This window comes from Rattus norvegicus, chromosome 5, assembly GCF_021556685.1.
Source record: "Rattus norvegicus strain SHRSP/BbbUtx chromosome 5, alternate assembly SHRSP_T2T, whole genome shotgun sequence".
Taxonomy (NCBI): Eukaryota; Metazoa; Chordata; class Mammalia; order Rodentia; family Muridae; genus Rattus; species Rattus norvegicus.
Genome location: NC_141538.1, coordinates 73,574,105 through 73,592,931, shown reverse-complemented (window position 1 = coordinate 73,592,931; position 18,827 = coordinate 73,574,105). Strand labels below are relative to the sequence as shown.

Below are 18,827 nucleotides of genomic sequence, written 5' to 3'. Positions count from 1 at the left end.
CTACTGAGATCCCTTTATTGCTAGTCAGGCCGTCCCTTCCTCCCCTGGGCTTGACTTAGCTCCAGAGAAGTGAAATACTCCGGTTCATCCTTTCAGGAACACATCAGGCATCCCCCTGCCTCCAGCTTTGGCAGGGTTCTCTCTGCCTAAACGTGCCTCTCCCAGGTTATCCAGTAGAGGTCCTTCCCTCCCCTTCCTCTCCTGTGAATCAGGTCAGCACTGGAAGCTTATGCCCGAGTCAGGCCCTGTTTAGAGGTCAAGAGGATAATTCCAAACAAAACCAGACATAAACGTCTGCCCTCAAAGCGCTGGCATTCCTTAGGTCTTTTTACTCAGATGCCACCTTCCCAGTGAAGAGCTTTAAACTTTTTCAGATTACATTTATCCATCTATTGAGGGAGGTGCTCCCAGGCCAATGTGTGGAGGTCGGAGAACAACTGGAGGGAGGTGTTCTTCCACTGGTAAGTTTCAGGGATCAAATTCAGGTCTTCAGATTTGGCAGCAAGTGTCTTCCCTGCTGAGCCATCTCATCAGCCCAATACCTAAGAGCTTTTAGCATACAAAATTGTGCCCCACCCCCACCTCACCCCCTGCACACGCCAGAATCACAGGCACGCACATACGTCATCCTTTGTCTTCTGTATTCTCAGTGCTCTACCCCACTTAGTGATATTTCCTGTCTCCTATCTCTTCCATAGCCATCATTCCCATGCTGAATACATGTCCATCAGATGTTGCTTGTTAAGTGTCTGATGAAACAATGACTCCCCAGGCATTTCTCTCTCTGAAGGTCACAGGATTTGGGACAATATATTCATAAACGAATTGTACCTCGGTGAGTAAGAGCAACTGGGCTCTGGGGGTTATGTTTACCCACGTTGAAATGTCTCCGTTGTTCACCTGTGTGGTGCTAAGCAAATTACCAAACTTCTCTCTGTTCTGTTTCCTTATTTGTAAAATGGGAACAGTGCTAGAACTGTGGGATTCAAATAAGAAGGAAAAACAGATAAGTTATTTAGGATCACGAGTAGCACATGGTATAGCATTAATACATTTATTTATATTGCTGTTGACTGTATTATTGCTACAACTGCATTCTAGTTCCCTTCTCGGGGGACGGTCCCCTTCTCGGTAGGAGTATCATATAACCCCTGCCCCTGCCATGTGAGCAGCTCTGTAGAGGTGGAAAGAACGTACCTCTCTGACCCAGTGCCAGGTTCGCCATTGACCTTGCATCAGCTGCCTGAATGTGAGCAGATATGAGATACGCCATGAAGCAGAAGCTCCAGCAGGATAACTACAGGCTGAATCAATGATGAGGAAAGTCATGTTTGAGATTGCTCCTGCAGCCTGGGCACCGTGGAGCAAACCGTAAAGCACTCCCAACCCTAGTGTAATGGGAGAGACCAATGCTGCAAGGCACTAAGCCCTCAGGATGCTTGTCACCCCTGGGACTCCTTACCCTACACCCATCTAAACTCATAGTTTTATTATAAACCAAAAAGGTACTGCTTGAATTGCAAAGCTCAGGTACAATAGCAGAGCCAGACAGGTGAAAAGGTCATGAAAAACAGACTAAATACAAGATGGACAGTCCTGAGTAGTGAGAAACAAACTTTAGTCACGAGAAGAAGATTCTGGCTGGATGATCCAATATTGCTTGTGGAGGGCAAGGTCTGTAAACACCACTTGAAGCAAGGCTCACTCTTGCAATGGGAGAAATGACTTGAAAGAGCGTACCCCTAAACGGGGAGCCAGGTCTCTCGCTCCTGTCGCGGGGTGGGGTGCCCCCAGGAATCACGAGTAGCCGGTCTTGATGTAACAGCAAGAGGTAGCTTTTATTAACGAGATCCCTATTAACGGGATCCCGGGTCAATACATATCTCACACAGGAGACAGAGGAATCGACCCTGAGCTTCCAAACTCGGGGGTTTATATAGGGGAGGTTAGGGGCATTCGAGCGGTTACACATGATTGGTCATTTCAAATGGTGCACAGTTACTTTCGGCGCGAAATTACATCTAGCAGCTCAGCAGCACGGGTAGGGTGGCTCATCTCACTCAGGGGGATGACTCACTTCTGGGGAGTGAAGGAAGGGGAGGGGGTGGCTTCGGATGGTCAGTGTCCTAGGGGCTGGTAGCTGGTCCGGCAAGTCCTATCTCTGGCTCTCCCTCAGGCACGTCCGGCCCTGCACATCCGGACTCTGACAATGAGTAACCTTTTTAAAACTCTAGTTCTACAGACTAACGTAGGATAAGGGAACAAATGGAGACTCCTAACTGCCTCCTCTATTTTCTTCCTATGCCCTGGCCTGGTTCTCTTCAATGAAGGGTTTTGTGTGTTAATTATCTGGACTCCAGGTCCACAGAGACTTGCAAAGATTCCCTGAACTAACACTGAAAATGGGCTTGGGACCTTTTGCAAATCAATTCGGGGGCCCCAGATGCCCAGATTGTTGCCTAGAAGGTGAATACAGGGTAGATAGTGGAAGAGGACAGGCATCTTACGTACAACAGGGCTCCAGGTGCCTTGGTACAGAGGGCGGAGGACAGGAAGACAGCAGTGTGTTGCAAAGATGGGAACAGGTAAGTACAGCTTGGGGCTCCAAGACTAATTTTGGTTGTTGCATAAATGTGGGGTGGAGGAAGAAGGAGAATTGGCTAATTTGCTCACAGAACACAACCTAATATTTGCAGAAAATACCTGTGGCCCGCTCCTCTTTCTGTCCCCTGCTCTTTCTGAGTGCTCTGGGAGACAGAAATTGTTCCTAGGGTGTCCATGCTTTTTCCACCCCGTCTGATGACATCACAGTTCTAAGGGTCACACAAAAGCTTATTACATCTTAGTCAAAAACTGTGAGGTGCTGTATGCATTCTCAACGGCGCGTTTTCATCTGTGGAGAATTGGACGATACTAAGAGAAACAAGCTATACCACAAAACCTGTGCGAGTGGACAGGAACTCAAAGGACTAGGACTCAGAGAAAGGAGCATAAGTGTGTTAGTGCACTGGAAGTGGGTTGACTTTTGCTCTCGAACCTTCTTGAATGTTACTGTTGTTGTATGCTTTTAGACGCCATTTGGATACATCGGTTCCCTAACGGTGGCTCTTCAGAATGGTGGGTCTGGTCCGGTCCCATTCCCCAGTGCAGAGCATTTAGAGGCTAGGTCCTGCAGAGGAAGAGGTTGGAGTAGGAATTTACATAATCCGATTATTGGGGGATTATTCAGGCAGCTAAACGCCTCTATGTGCTTGAGCTAAAATGCTTACTATTCATGGCTCTTACTGCCCCCTGGAGAGACTGCACCTGCAGAGATCATGGGGAGGGTCCAGGGGGATGGGCAGGTCCCGATGCTGCTTCAGGCTCCCTGGTCCTACAACTTTAATTGATCTGTCTGGATTAGCTAGTGAGTACTGGCCTTCTAGTCCTCTGTGCAGAATTGTCATTTTCAGGAAACAAGGTGTCCCTGGAGATTCTGCCAGCCCAGGTGGGTATGGGTGGTCAAAGTCATTTTGACTAGAGGTTCCGCATCAGCCTTAGTCAGTCCTAAACACCCCCCTCCCCGTAAACTCCCATCTCGATCCTCTTGGTTTCAAGGCATCAATATGTCTGTCATTCATCTCTTTATCTAGTCAGATATTCTTCCCTGCTCCCAACCACACATTATACACAGTATCCCCAATTTATTCTTTACCTGAAATAGCTGGATGAGGCCTTGACTGGACAGGAATCTCTCTTTCCTACTTCATTACTTAACCCTAAGAATCTGTATCATTCTAGGCATTTCCTCAAGGTCCCCTCTAGTATGTTCTCTCATACACAAGCACTCACACGTCCACACATGTACCTATGCGGGTATACATACAATATATGCACGTGTATAGGCAATATATGTATATATACAATGTATGTATGTGTATGTATAAGTATATAAGTTACCAGGCAAGTTAGAATTGTAGACAAAACAAAATATTGCTCCTAACAAAGTTAAGTACTAAAGCATATACTCAAAGGAAAACTAAAAACTTGGGCACAGAGCCGACTCCGTTGAGTTGGCAGAGGCTACAGGCCCTCCTCAGTGGACTGCTCCATTCATAGAGCACACCATGCAGCTCTGCTTGACTAGTGTCCAGCTTCTAAGCCTCTTTCTACTTCTTGACCACCACAGCCCCACCCCACCCCCAAATAAGAAGGGTAGCTATGGATTAAAGCTGGTAAGATAGCAAAGCGAGCCACACAGAAGGGAAAAGACACTGACCGGGCCTCCATTTCTGCCTGAGTATGGAGGCAAAGGCAGAGGCAGAGGCAGAGGCAGAGGCAGAGGCAGAGGCAGAGGCAGAGGCAGAGGCAGAGGCAGAGGCAGAGGCAGAGGCAGAGGCAGAGGCAGAGGCAGAGGCAGAGGCAGAGGCAGAGGCAGAGGCAGAGGCAGAGGCAGAGGCAGAGGCAGAGGCAGAGGCAGAGGCAGAGGCAGAGGCAGAGGGGCTGAGTGAGAGCTTTGGTCTGCTTTCTCAATGGAGGGGAGTTAGTTGTTTCACTATGACTTTTAAATTTCTCTGAGTCAGCCCAAAGAAGATGTGCTAGAACCTTGAAACTAACATATGAAGTATATCTACTAAAGGGGGTCCACACATGCACTGGTCAGGAAGAAGCATCTCTGAAAGATGTCTCCTATAACACGGGCATAATAACATTCGTTGTTTAGGACACTAAGAAATGGCAAGGGTGAGGCAGCTTGCTGTGGCAGTTAAGACTCGAGCTTTGGTTCTAGAGGTGGATCAACGGACATCTGCACGAGCACCTACCACTGCGCATGCTAGAGGTCATCCTGGGCAGAGCCCTTACTCTCCAGCCTCGGTTTTCTTAATGAGGAATTGAAAACATCAACTTGATGAGTTTTTATGAAGACTCTGCGAGCTGCTCTGATGTAAAGTGTCTGAAGTGAGCGGCTGAGGGCTGAGGGTGCAGCTCAGCTGTGACAATGCTCGCCAGTCCTGCCCTCCCTTCAACTGCATACTGAGGACCTGCTGTGGTCGGTGCTGGAGGAGACGGGAGAATCCAAAGTTCAAATTTATCCTTGGCTGCACAGGGAGCTGGAAACCAAGCTAGATTACATAAGACGAGAGAGAGAGAGAGAGAGAGAGAGAGAGAGAGAGAGAGAGAGAGAGAGAGAGAGAGAGAGAGGTTTACTTTAAACCCTTGTTTTAGCGATAGGGAAATCTAAGGACATGGCTCTAATTTCCTGCAATGGGCGTCCTAAACCATCTTCTTGCTCCTGTTCAGTCCTGTATTCTGTTCCCTCCTCCCTTTTGAGTCACCTGGAGCTGTGCTGCTGTGAAAACAGTGGATGGAGGAACCAGAGCCCAGGGACAGGAGGGCAACGCCAGTCATGAAAGCAAAGCTTCTCCAGAGCATCGGGCCTTTCATGAATTATTTTCAGTCTCCAGGACCCAGTCTCCTTGGTAACACCTGCCCTTCCACACCCACACCCACACACATATACGTCCTCTCTGAGACATCTGGTGTGGAGGCCAGGTGAGTATTTCTGTCCAGAGCAAATGTTGACCATTGAAGCATAAAGTGGGCACATAAGTGCCTTAAGGGAGTGGGCATGTTTTTCTCCCATAGTTATCAATGAGAGGGTCACACAGCCCTGGGTGTGCCCAGCTGCCTGCCAACCATTCATAACAAGGCTGGCTTGGCCTTAACTCTGTAGGCCTGGAGCAGTAAATGCTTCTTTTTTTTTTTTTTTCAAGCAATAAACCCAAGAGCAGTGGAGAAAAGAAAAAGGAGGTGGGGCGCCAGGATCAGGTACTAGGGAAGAAAGGGGTGGGTGGGGCCGTTTTCCCCTATTTATTCTCTGGTCTTTGTATGAGAACATGACTCATCTACTGGCTCCCTGGACAGGATTTAGATGCTCTGTGGGCAGCAGATAAGAGGGCAGCTTACTTGTAGAAAGTAAATACATTGAATATTCCCCATCAAGTCAATAGTGCCATGCTTATCAGCTGTCCTCATTCCCCACTCGGTCCCCAGGGGACAGGACTTAAAATAAAGGCCACAGTTCCAGGAGCAAAGAGTGGAGGTGCTGGGTTGGGCTGAGAAGGGCCCCTGTTCCCCCTGGGCTGTATTTTAGGCAGGTGGGGGAACTCTGCCAGGCTCAAGCTGCTCAGAGCCCAGCGCTCTGACAAATCCCAAAGCAAACACACACACCAGGACATGAAAGCCGCATCTCCTTATCCCTCAAATCCAGCAGAGGTTTCCAGGAAGCTTCTTAGAAAAATTAGGAGATGTCACTTTAAATCCGATCAAGGAAGACCTACAAAGAAAACAGATCGACAAAGAAAAGCTTGCTTTCCCACCAGGGTTCTCACCTCTGCCTTTCATAACAGCTCTCAAGACCGACCCAACTTCTGCACTCAAGACTGTGTCTGTCTTTTTAACCAGTGAGGATTTGACGTCTTTGCAAATGATCTGAAACATTACCAGCTGCTGTCTCGGACCCATTTTGAAGACTCCACCATCGTGGCAGCAGTCTGCCTTGAGCCTGGTTCAGCTTCCACCCATTGCCCCTACGCTTTTGCAGGGATTCAAGGCTGGCCCAGCGCCATCCATTTGTAATAAGTATTTGAGCTCTCTCTGGTGGAATTGGGCACGAATGAAAACATTTCATTCGAATGATGGACTTATTCCACCTGATTTATTAGGGTCCAGACATTTGTGTATAGGGACAAATAGAGCAGAAGGAGAAAGGTAGTGGCTAGTCTCAGCCATCCTCAACCCTGGGGCAACTACAGGAATTTGTTACCCTTATGAGCCTGGGGCTTCAGGAGCTGAGAATGAGGATTGAGACCTAGAATTTAAAATCTTCACTGAGCCATCTCTGTATGTGAAGTCCATCCCTGCCTGCTCTCCAGGGTTCACTAGGTGCAGACACGGTCCCGTGACCCGTGAAGCCCAGCATGGGGTACAGGGCTTCCTCATCAACTGGATTCTTATATTTCAAAAATTACCTTCATGTCCTTCTCACAACCCAGAAAATCCTGGTAGCAGCTTTCTTACCTCCAGTCAACTGACATCTGAAGTAGTTTTCAAAAGCCTGTACAAGACTTTGCCTTGTCCTGCTGTACTTCCTCTGTGCTCTTGAGCAAGACCGCCACCAAAGCCTCCTGCTCACTCTGTCCATGAGTAAGTTTGATGTTGGACCCGTCTGTGGCTGGCACTGGTAGGCTATTCCTAGGAGTGACCCCATCTGAGCCATCTTGGTTTCAGTGCGTTACCCAGCTAAACATCACTTGGAACTTGTTGTTGTAAAAATATAAAAATAAAAAATTGTATTGCTGTCTTTTACCTCGCTAGGTCCGCACCGCGGTGCTCCAAGATATCTGCTAGATATCTTGGCGGAAACACATCCAGCTCCTCAGTGGCCCAGTGTCTCCAGCTGCCTCACACTTTCCGACACTCAAACTGTCGCATAAAAGAACACACAACACAATAACCTTTGACCCAATTGGTAAGGTATAATTGCCCACTTAAACATACAAAGCCGGGTACCATCCATCCCTTAGGAACATTGATAACAACCTGTAAATACACAAGGCACAATCTTAATGTCACCTGCCATATTGTCCTGCCACGGCTTCTCTCTCCTTCCTGTCTCTCTCCTCTCTCTTCCTTTCTCTTCTAGTCTCCTCCTCTTCCTTCAAACTTCTCTCCCGCCCATCCTTCCTTCTCATCCAATGACAGGCCTCCTTCTATCTTGTGCCTGCCTCACCTGTGACATCATCCTATAAGAACTTTAGTGTAGGATCACAGCAACAGGTGGTTATGGGTGCTGGGAATCAAACCTGGGTCCTCTGTAAGAGCAACAAGCGCTCTTAATCCGCTGAAGATCTCTCCTGGCCACTAAGTCTCTCTTTTTGAATTCATGCTATATAAGTTGTTTTTCCTGAGACACATTTTACAAAGTCATAGTCTGTAACACTCTTCAGGGTAAAAATCTAAGGAAATAGTCTTGTCTCCGATTTTAGGAGCAGGTTTTTAGGTTGCTGTTTTTTTCTTTTTATCAAAATTTGTGTGTGTGTGTGTGTGTGTGTGTGTGTGTGTGTGTGTGTGTGTGTGTGTGTGTGTCTTGGGGGAAGGGAGACACAAGCACAAGCACCAGGAACAGAGGACAGAAACTGACATTGGATCTCTTCCTATTGCTCTCCACCCTATTTTTAAAGGCAACATCTCTTACTGAGCCCAGAGCTGACTGACCAGGCTGTGTAGCTCGAGTCCACCTGTCTCTGCTCCCAACTCCCGGTGCTGGCCTTTCCCTGGTTTTGTGCTGGTTCTTGGATCCAAACTCAAGTTCTAATCCTTAAAGCACAAGCACTTCATCCACTGAGACGGTACTTCAGGCCTTAGTTTGCTTTTCCTTTATTATGGACTTATACATTTCTCTCAAAAATGTATTTATTCAGACACACCAGAAGAGGGCATCAGATCCTCATTACAGATGGTTCTAAGCCACCATGTGGTTACTGGGAATTGAACTCAGTGAAGTCAGTTCTCTTAACCTCTGAGACATCTCTCCACCCCGGATAATAATCTTTTAATTATTTAATTATCCGGTTTTGGGTTTTTAATTTTTATTTTCTGTCATTGTTGGAGAATGGGTTCACGATCTCATACATACTCTCTAGCATTAGTTTACACACACACAGGCAGACAGACTACACACAGACACAGAGAGACAGATACACACATACTATAGTTGTCTTAAATTACATTTATCAGACCTTGTTTAGCAGCTAGATCTATTGTTGCTGGGTTTCCGTCTGTTGAGGAAGCTGCCCTTTTTCCATATGACATCTATAGCATACTCACGTGGGCTGTTTTGCTTTACTCTGATTATCAGCATCCATTCTTTGCCAACACTATGGTCTCGACTACAGCATTAGATTGTGAAGGCCTTGATAAAGTTCCACACTGACTTAAACAGTAGACTTTTTTACTTATGGAGCTAGAAATCCAAATTCGGGTGATGACAGTAGATGAACCCCTCTTCCTGACCACACATGGTATTCAATCTTTATGAGACATTTTAAAAAAATTATTTATTTATTTAATGTGTATGAGTACTCTATTATCATGTACACCTACAGGCTAGAAGAGGGCATTAGATCACATTGTCGATGGTTGTGTTAATTCCCGTGTGGTTGCTGGGAATTGAACTCAGGACCTCTGGAAGAGCAGCCAGTGAGCTGAGCCATCTGAACCGCTGAGCCATCTCCCCAGCCCTTTATGAGGCATTCTTGTCCTGTTCTCTCTTACAATGACACAGCCATCACTGGGTTAGGACTTACACATATATCCTTCATTTTACTTTAATTGGCTATCTAATAGTTCTGTTTCTACATCCCATAATATTGTGCATACTGAAAGTTAAGTTGGGACTTAAATATCTGAGTTTTAAAGGTGCTCCTAACAATTATATAATACAAATAAGTGTAACACATACATTTAGAATTTTTATTTTTGGTCTTTTGTTTCTCTTACTATATAGTAAAGCTATATAGGCAAGCTATTGGGCAGAATAGCTGTAGCATCACTTCAAGAACCTGGGGTTGAGGGTTGGATGTATAGAGCATCTCTCTCAGAGCAGAGCTGAGAGGAATTCAGGGGATGGGAGCTGTATTGTTTCTCTTTTCTTTGGTTCTGTTCTCAGGGGCTCCACACTCCAAATAGCAGGGTCCTCAGCCCCAGAGGTCTGGATGCTGAGATAGAATCTCTGACCAGCATGCTGAGTGGTCTGGACATGGGAAGCGATCATGCTCTTCGGCATCTGGACCTCGATGCCTAACGGAGGTGCTCTTCCACCCCTATCACTGGCCTACCTTCCCTGGTCCTTCTGTGCTCCACCTCAGCTGGTTCTCCTTTCTCTGTACAAGTCACAGGGCAGCTCAAGCTTTGAAAGCCTACAGACTGCCCAGGCAGGGGTCTTCTCCCAGGCCCTGGTGAAGTCTAGGGGAGTAGCTTTGGGAGCCACCATGAGCCAGAACCATAAGCCAGGAGAAAAGCTGCTGGGTGCGTAGCACTGTGGGAGGACAGGAAATCAGGGCATGGGCCACAGATCCCCTTAAGCCAACGTTTAGAAGATCTGGAGAAGCTGGCCAAGAAATTAGTGCCTGGCATGAGCACTTACCTACGTTGGTATGTGTTGTGGGGTATTCACCAGAGAAGACTGCTCAGACTTAGATTTAAGTCAATAGAAAGTCTTGATTAGCTAGCCAGTGACTATAATGGGTGTTTGGGATCCCAGTGTAAACCTGAGCCTTTCTCAGGATGGTCTTTTAAGTACAAAAACCCACATTGCAGGGTTCACACACAAAACCATTGCAGTCCCAACGGCTACAAAGCTGGCTAGCCCAAATCAGCTTCAACCCTGGCCTGATCGTCCAAACCTCCAAGGGAACAGGTCAATAATGTCATGTTCCTGTGTGGGCAGAGGAACAGGAAGATCTTCAGGAACTTGATCTTCATGGTCAAGACCAAGGGGCATAAATTGATGACTTATTATCTTTGGCTCTGCCTCCGGGGCCCCAGTTTTGACCCCACTCTTGAACTCGCCTGGTTCTAGCATTATGGCCCACCGTACTGAGCATTGTGGAACAGATTTCCAACTTTCCAGATTTCTAAGGCCTCAGCATAGTCAATCTGGGGGATGGTGTCCACTGTGAAGGGGATTCTACTCGGGCCATGGTGACATACTACTTACAGTTTGGTCTGTATGGTCGATCAAGAGAAGACGTGGGGGCTGGGGATTTAACTCAGTGGTAGAGCGCTTACCTAGGAAGCGCAAGGCCCTGGGTTCGGTCCCCAGCTCCGAAAAAAAAGAACAAAAAAAAAAAAAAAAAAAAGAAAAAAAAAGAGAAGACGTGGCTGGTGACAAAGTTTGGGATTGTGACCCTAGACCGCAGCTCTCATATAGGTGGTTTTATATGTTCTACCTGTTGGGCCTCGCTGTGCCAGGCCAGTCTATTGTAAGGACTATTATGTGGTCACCCAGGAGAAATGCTTTGCGTGCTCTGAACCCATCTTAAACCGGATCCTGTAGACTATGGGTAAAGCTTACTATAACTGGGCCCTAGAACTTAGTTGGCCTCCAGATCTTACCATTAAAGCCACAGAACATGGCCTGTAGGTAGGAACACCTGCCAAAACAAAACCAAAGACCTAACCCATCCAAGTCCATGGTTCTTGGAACAGTTGCTAAATGTTCTAATCTCGCTTTTGGCTTCTGTAATTCTGCTTCTGGCTCACTGCTCTTTTCAATTGAATAACACAAATGATTATCAGAATAACTGTTCAGCAGTCAGACTTATTGTTGCTGGCTCTCAGACTGCTGAGGAAGCTGTCCTTCCTCCAGAGGATGGTTTTAGCATACTCATGTCGGCTTGGCTTTGCTTATCAGCACCCATTCCTTGCCATCACTACTGTCTCACCTACTGCATCAGATTGTGAGGGCCTCGATAAAGTACCACACCGACTACAGGACTTAAATAGTAGACATTTTCTTAGTTCTGGAGCTAGAAAAAATTTTCAAGTTGGATTCACTTCCTGTTCAGGAAAATATCAAATGGATGGTGCCCACGCAGCAGTAGGTCCCAGAGCAGAGAGGTCCGTGCTTGGGAGAACTCTGAAGCTTTCATGGAGGCCATGGTGGTCAAGACTGGAGTCAAAGCTGTGAGGCTCTGGAGGCAGAGCCAATGACAAGAAGTCACCAACTTATGCCCCCTGGTCAAAGCCATGAAGATCTTCTTCCCCTGCCCAGACAGGAACATAAAATTATTGACCTTTCCCATGGGGAGTCCCATGATAAGGTTTTCAAGATCAGGCCAGGATTGAAGCTGACTTGGGCCTGCCAAATTTGTAGCCATTGGGGACTGCAATAGTGTTCTGAATGTCATGAGTCCTGAGGAGGTAGCTGCTGGCACCCGTGTCCCAGTCAGAGGCTATAGCTACTGGTGGATTAAGAATGAAAAAGTCTGGGGGCTGGAGAGACGGCTCAGTGGTTAAGAGCACTGACTGCTCTTCCAGAGGTCCTGAGTTCAATTCCTAGCAACCACATGGTGGCTCACAACCATCTGTAATGGAATCTGATGCCTCTTCTGGTGTGTCTGAAGACAGCTACAGTGTACACATTAAATCAAATAAATAGATTTTAAAAGAAGAATGAAAATGTCCACACTATACTACGTGACGTGACAGACTGCTCTGGCTCTGTGGTGTGCCTCATCCCTGCCCTGAGACGTACAGGCATCATGCTCATTCTGTATTCAAGCTGCTGCAGGCAGCACTGATGACTGCTACACATGAGCTGGGGTCACACTGACACACTGGGCAGCTTCACCAAGGTCACCTTTGAGGCTATCTCTAAGACCTGGGGTTACTTGGCCTTAACTTCTAGAAAAAGACTGTATTTACCACCTTGTGAAACCCCGCAGCAGTCTTCCTGCAGGGGACTCAGGCACCAGATGCTGCTACCATGTAAAGTTTTAATACTAAGTCCATATATACATTTTGAAAAAAGTTGGACTCAAGTTAATATTTAAAATCGTAGTCAGTGGATTTCAGATGAGAAGACCATTGCTAAGATCTGTCGTGTCTACAGAGCAACTTCCTGTAAAACACTGTATCTCCTTGTAAGAGCACAGACCAGTTAAAATGTGAGAAGACTCACATCCAGCTCCACATCCCTTTGCCTCCGTTCTCTTTCCCTGCCTCCTCTCTCTCCCTTTCCCTGAAGAAGTTTTATTTTTTTAAACGTGTGTTGTTTCTTTTGCTTGTTTGTGTCGATGTGCGCCATGTATAACCCTGGTGCCCAGAGAAACAGCGAAGGGTGCGAGATCCTCTAGGACTGCAGTTGTGTGAGCCACCATGGGGTGTTGAGAGTTGAACCCAGACCTCTGCAAGAGCAGCCAGGGCTCTGAAGGAGGGAACCATCTCTCCTGCACTGTTTCTTGTTTCTTTACTTTTCTTTTTTTTAGTTGAACATTCCTGGTCAAGACTGCTTGAGCTGCTCTAGGTAAACCTGTCATATGAATTTTAGAGAACACGGCTGAGATTACCACAGGAGCTGCACACCGAATCTATGCAGCCATTTTGGCAAACTTCACATCTTCTGAGTTTTCTAATGGTTGACAGTCTCTCCCTTTACAGCCTTCTTTGGTTTCTTCTTGACATTTATTATTCGTCTGCATGTACACCTACATGCCAGAGGAGGCCATCCGAACTCTTTAAAGATGGTCATGAACTCAGGACCTCTGGAAGAGCAGCTAGTATTCTTAGCTGCTGAGCCATCTCACCGCCCTCTTCTTGCCATCTTGAGATGTATACAATTCCTCTAGACTGCTGGGCTTGCATAAACTAGGTAGGACTTTCACCCCACCCCCTCGGGGATATATATTTTATAGTAGTTGGGCTTTCTCTCAGCTCCTCTGAAAGACCGTTCTAGAGACTCTGATCCTAAAGTATGTTATGATTCTCCACAGTGGGTGTTTTCCCTGGCTACCCTGAGCTGATAAGCCAAATTCTGCATGATTAGAGGTGTCATGTGGCAGATTTTGTCACTGAGGAGTTTTGATCTCAGTGTATATGTGTAGACCTCCAGTCCAGGGTTTCCAGACTTGAATTTCTGAAATATGTATTTGTGGCACGATTACTATTTTGCTAGTTTTAAAGGCATCGGTCTTTTTTTTTTCTAGTTAAACTTTCAAAAACAAACACAAAAGAGCACAAGAGATTAAAAATTTTTATTAATCATCCCAAAGTAGACTATATATTACAAATTCAGATCAGAGTAATAACATTAAAACTATTTCAGTAGTACCATAAACTATACCTGAGGACAAAACCAAATCTTAACCTGGTAAGCATATACCAGTTTTATCTTGTTTAAAACATAACTTTGTCTAGAAAGTTCACATACAATACACATGTCATCGTCATATGTCCCATGTTGACAGAACTACATTTAACAAACTCATGAACTGGTTCCCATGCTTAGAACACATTGTCATAAGTTTGTACAGGCTTATCATTCTTAAAGCGCTTGACAGAATACTTTATATGACAAAGCTTTCCCTTCCGCGAAAGTTACTCATAAGTAGACGGAAGTCTGCGTCACTACATGGGCCCTCCCTCACAGAGATTCTTCGATCCTTCTACGTTAGGTCCAGGAGTTACAGGAGCAGGCTTTAGCCTAGGTGTTCTGAGTGTTTGGAAATACGTTTCTCAACACATTACACTTGCCTATTGGTCCTATACAAAAAGCATCAATATCGAATTGGCTGTTAATTGTCTACAATTAACTATTTAAAAATCCACACTATATATCCTGATTTTGCCTCGCTTAGATTAAAACATACATCTATGGGCAGATGGCTGACAGGAGTATATTCTCATTCTGTCTCTGTTTCTCTCTTCCCTCCTGTGTCCTCAATCAATATAGGGTCTTACACTGTAGCCCAGGATAGGCTGGTACTCACTAGGTAGCCCAAGCTGGCCTTCAGCATGTGCTAAGTCTTCTGTCTCAGACTTCTGGTGCTTTGTACTGAATCCAGACCTCACACATGCTGGGCAATTAGACTAACTAGCCCACATTTCTATACAGACTAGGCAGGTAAATAAAACTAAGCATTCCAAAATCTTTGGTTCTCCAAATCATTATATATAGTGATGTTAGCTGCCCAAAGCTGGACTATTGAAAATCAAGGCACAAAACTTAAGAGCAATCTGACTGTGCTTAAAGGGTATAGTACAATAGGATAGGATTAGAAGACAGCCACTTGGTCAACTAAGTGAGAACCAGCTCTGTTTCAGGTGGAGGGAATATGGCAATGACTCAAAAATCACATAATTCGACCTGTAATGCTTAGATAAAATAAAAACTTTCCATTATATTTACTTAGTGTGTGTGTGTGTGTGTGTGTGTGTGTGTGTGTGTGGTGTCCTCTCATGCTAGAGAGGAGCTCCAAGCACATCAGAGTCTGTGTATTGGATGACAAGCAATTTGAGATTCTTTCCTTCCATTACATGGGTCCTGGGAATCAAACTCATGTCACTTTTGGTGACAAGGGCTTTTGCCTGCTAAGCCATCTCAGCAGTGCCCCAATTTTAGTTCTAAGCAACTCTGTCGTGCAGCCTTCCACGTTACAAAGGAACCGAGAACTAGGAAATGGCGAGTACTTACTTAACGCTGGGCCTGAATGGAAGCACTGTATGCATCATTAAATCCTTTAAACATTTCAAGAGTCAGAAACTGACTTCTGGTGATGTCTTCAGACATAAACTGTTCTATTTTTTGTAGATAAGGCTTCCCCTCCCTTGGCCCACCTCCTGAACCCTCCCCAGACAAAGGTGAGACGGTAGCCTGAGAATTCTGGACAAGAGGAAACATCCCTCCTCAGCATTTTCTGTCGCCTCAGGCCTTCCGTGGGGAATGGCAGGCACTGAGGCACTGGAGGACTCACCAAGCACTGGAGTGTCATGGAGGCCACACTAAGAACGGATCTCAGGTACTCTCAGGGAGGCCAGTTTTAGTTACTATTATTTCATCTCAGTGGCCAATGTCAGTAACTGTAACCAAGAGCGGGGCAAGTCCTCCACGCTTAGGGAAGTAGATGGCTGTCGTAAACCGAGAAAGCATCTGCTTCTCAGGGTCCCTCTGAAAGATCCTCGGCAGCAGAACTACCAATGAGTTAATGTAAAGGTATCTTCAAGCAGTCCAGGCAAATGGGACCAGAAAGCACTCATATTAGGAGAATAACAGTTAGCATATTCAGGGAGGGAAGAGAAGTGATCTGAAAAGGTTCAGGTGGTGGGCAGACCTGACCCAAGGTCTCGGGACACTCAGCAGAGTTCAAGAGTTAAGAAGCACTGACTTCAGTATGACTGAATCATGGAGTCATTTTTAGAGGTAAACCTCACCTGCAAATTCTGGGAAAATTTCTCCACGGTGGGCGGAACCTAAAACCTAAAGCCAAACCAGAGGGAAAACAGGTACCCATCCTCTATGAAGGGAAGACTACAGAACCTCTGTGCCCAGGACCAAGAGCTTGTATTATGGACACTGGCAGACCTTGCACTCCAACGACAGGTATGAGAGAAGAAACTTAAACAGGGGTGGGTAAGATCTCCTGGCAGAAGGTGGGAGCTCTCAAGGAACACGATATAAACATACTTCTTGATATTGAGTACAAGTAAATGATCCTCTCCAGGTAGGGTGGGTTTGTCCTCAAAAACACTATTATCTGGTGTGTGCGAGTGGGGGTGTGTGCGTGCACACGCATGCGCACACAGAAAAATACGTAGGGTTGGGTATCTACAACTTGGGTACGTATTCTATGGACTTATTTTCTAGGAAAGAGCTGATTATGATTTGTCATTTGGGTACATGTGTGCTAATAACTGTAACACTCTGATTAGATGATGCTTATGGAGAGACAATATTCCTACTTGGAGGCTGCATGGAGACTGCTGCATATCATCCAACAAAGACAGTTTTCATGTTGAAGTTTAAATTTGGAAATAGGTGGCTTCAAGTTACTTCCTCCAAGTTTTTCTTTTTCTTTCTTTTTTCTTTTCTTTCTGCCAGCCCATTCTCTCATCTATCCTGGTTTCTGCTGTAGTAACTACACGTGCCAAGGGAAATCTGCCAGGTTGCCATGAAGCACATCCCTAAGCAGCAGGGAGTGGACCCTCCCCTCCCAGGCAAGGCAGGCAGGCACTCACTGTGTCATCTCTCTCTGAGACTGCATGGCTTATGTGCAGCCACTACAACGGACTCAGGAGTGTAGGTCAAGGGTCCCACTTGTGCAGTACTTGTGGGTAGGAAGCCCTTGCCCTATTACACTCAGCAGAATGAAAATCTAGAGATGGACACAGGCTTTAAAGACAGTAATCTGGGAAAAGGAGTAATGGCCAGGTTCACGTTAACCCTTCATTTTGGAACCATGAAGTAATATTGGATAGAAGAACAGGCATATCTTGTGCTAAATAAATTAGTGTGTAGGCCATAAATTAAACACATGGAACTATGGTTGATAAATAAATAAAGGGTATTTTTAAAAAATTAAGAGGTATGTCTATTATTACTTAGTGTCAATATTAAAATTAAAGGCAGAAAAGTTATACATTCATAAAATATAAAAATATTCATGAGTAACTTCCATTTTTGAGTTTAAGAGTGACTAAGAATGAAATAAGGAACGGAAGCTTTGAGATGTCACAACTTTTGGATAGCACGACTGAATGATTTATCAGGAAGTACTACTGCAGGTCAGTGAAAATATCCTTATGATGTCAGGGATTCAAGCACCATCTAAGCATCCATGTTCATCTCAAAGATGAAAACAGTGTACGTCTTGACAAGAGCTGCTATCGGCTCTCATCCTCCCTTATAGAATGCCCAGTGCTTGAAGTCAACTGTGTATCACACTGCTTGTAAAATGAGTTGGCCACTGTCTTTTCTCTGTGAGACAAAGTCTAATCACTCACTGGAATATTAACTCATATCCCACAACCTTAACACTAACACAGCAGCTTAAATCCCGAGGGCAGGCAGAAATGAACTACTCTCAACTAACACATCCTTTGTTAGCTTTGTCTGATGAGCTCACTTTCCGGTTTAAACATTAATTAACATTTTAAAAATCATTATGGAATACATTCTACTGTACACCTCTTCAGAGAGTGGGTTAGTTTCCCTTAACATAAAATTGTAGTGCTTACCAACAGGGCAAGAGAGAAGCTGGCCTCTCATTCCTCTCTGCCTGTTCACCAGATCCTAGTACTTCACCTGGTGTATAAACTCCTCAGTAAATGCTGAGTGGCAGAACTGATTAGATGGCCCATGAGTCAGAAAACCTTTTCTGTCTTCCAACTCGTCATTTCTCCTCTTTGGCTCTCACATCAGGCAGAAAACATAGTGCTTTCAACAGCTGCCTACCTTCTTTCTGGGAAACGTCCCACATGAGCTCAGTGTTCTCAGTACAACTGGATAACTTCATCCCACTCCGAAATAGGCCAGACCCCATTGGGCTGCACATTCGGGGGTGAGCTCTTCCAGTCCCAGGTCTTGACAGGGATCTTCCAGGCCTTGCCATAGTTGGCTTCAATGTAGTCAACTGTTTCACAGGGAACATGGACTTTTATGTCTACAAACTCCGTCCAGCACAGTGTAAACTTGGGGAACAGATACCTGCAGAGAAACATGGGCGAGCAGGGAGCATTAGGCCAAGTAACTCGGCTGCTGTGCACTTTAACCTGCCCCGCACCCCGTTCTTCCTTCAGGATTAATGCCACCCAGTCTTCTTCTAGTCTCTGCCATCTGAAGGAGACCTAATCCCATCCATAAGCTCCAAAGAGGAGAAAAAGTACAAACCAAACCAAACTAAACCAAATCCAAGCTTGGCACTAGCCAAGTTCCAGAGACTGCTGCAGAGATGGGAGCCCACCAAGATTAGGCAAATCAGAATCAGCTCTGGGGTTGTGCCGGGGGAAAGAGGTATCACAGCCGAGCTTCCACAAGATGTAAGTGGTCATTTCTTCTCTTGCATTACCTGGCATTCCAACGGGTATGGACGGATTCCAACAGCACCCTCTAGGCTCGTCCCTCGCTCTACAGATAATGGCTTTACTTTCTACCTCTTTCCTCTTAGACGCTAAAGAACATCCCTAAAGCTGTCTAAGAAATACCGATTAAAACGAAGTCGCCTGCATCTGCTCCAGAACCGTAAGGATTTGTAAGCTTTTGAGTTAACTGGAGATATGCATTTTAAAGG

The 18,827-nt window shown here is 45.7% G+C and overlaps 1 protein-coding gene and 1 long non-coding RNA gene across 34 annotated transcripts in view; both read right to left on the bottom strand.

Annotated features, from left to right (window-relative positions):
* Positions 1 to 1,819: 1,819 nt before the first annotated feature.
* LOC148005790 (uncharacterized) lies at positions 1,820 to 7,701 on the bottom strand. Of its 2 annotated transcripts, none has more exons than XR_015620881.1 (4): positions 7,615 to 7,701; positions 7,349 to 7,464; positions 6,211 to 6,316; positions 1,820 to 3,169 (listed from the first exon to the last, which is right to left on the bottom strand). It is a non-coding gene; the product is annotated as an uncharacterized LOC148005790 (long non-coding RNA). The 2 variants fall into 2 exon arrangements; XR_015620880.1 differs by having other exon boundaries at positions 7,582 to 7,682.
* Positions 7,702 to 13,777: 6,076 nt separating this feature from the next.
* Fktn (fukutin) overlaps positions 13,778 to 18,827 on the bottom strand; it is a 56,464-nt gene continuing 51,414 nt past the window's right edge. For 16 of the 32 annotated variants that reach the window (XR_015619826.1, XR_015619824.1, XR_015619825.1 and 13 more), the window contains one exon: positions 13,782 to 18,244. Coding sequence is in view for 25 of the 32 variants with exons in the window: in XM_087549700.1 (XP_087405826.1) it covers positions 18,031 to 18,244 (214 nt within the window). In the remaining 7 variants the exon portion in view is untranslated. 32 annotated transcript variants of the gene reach the window in all.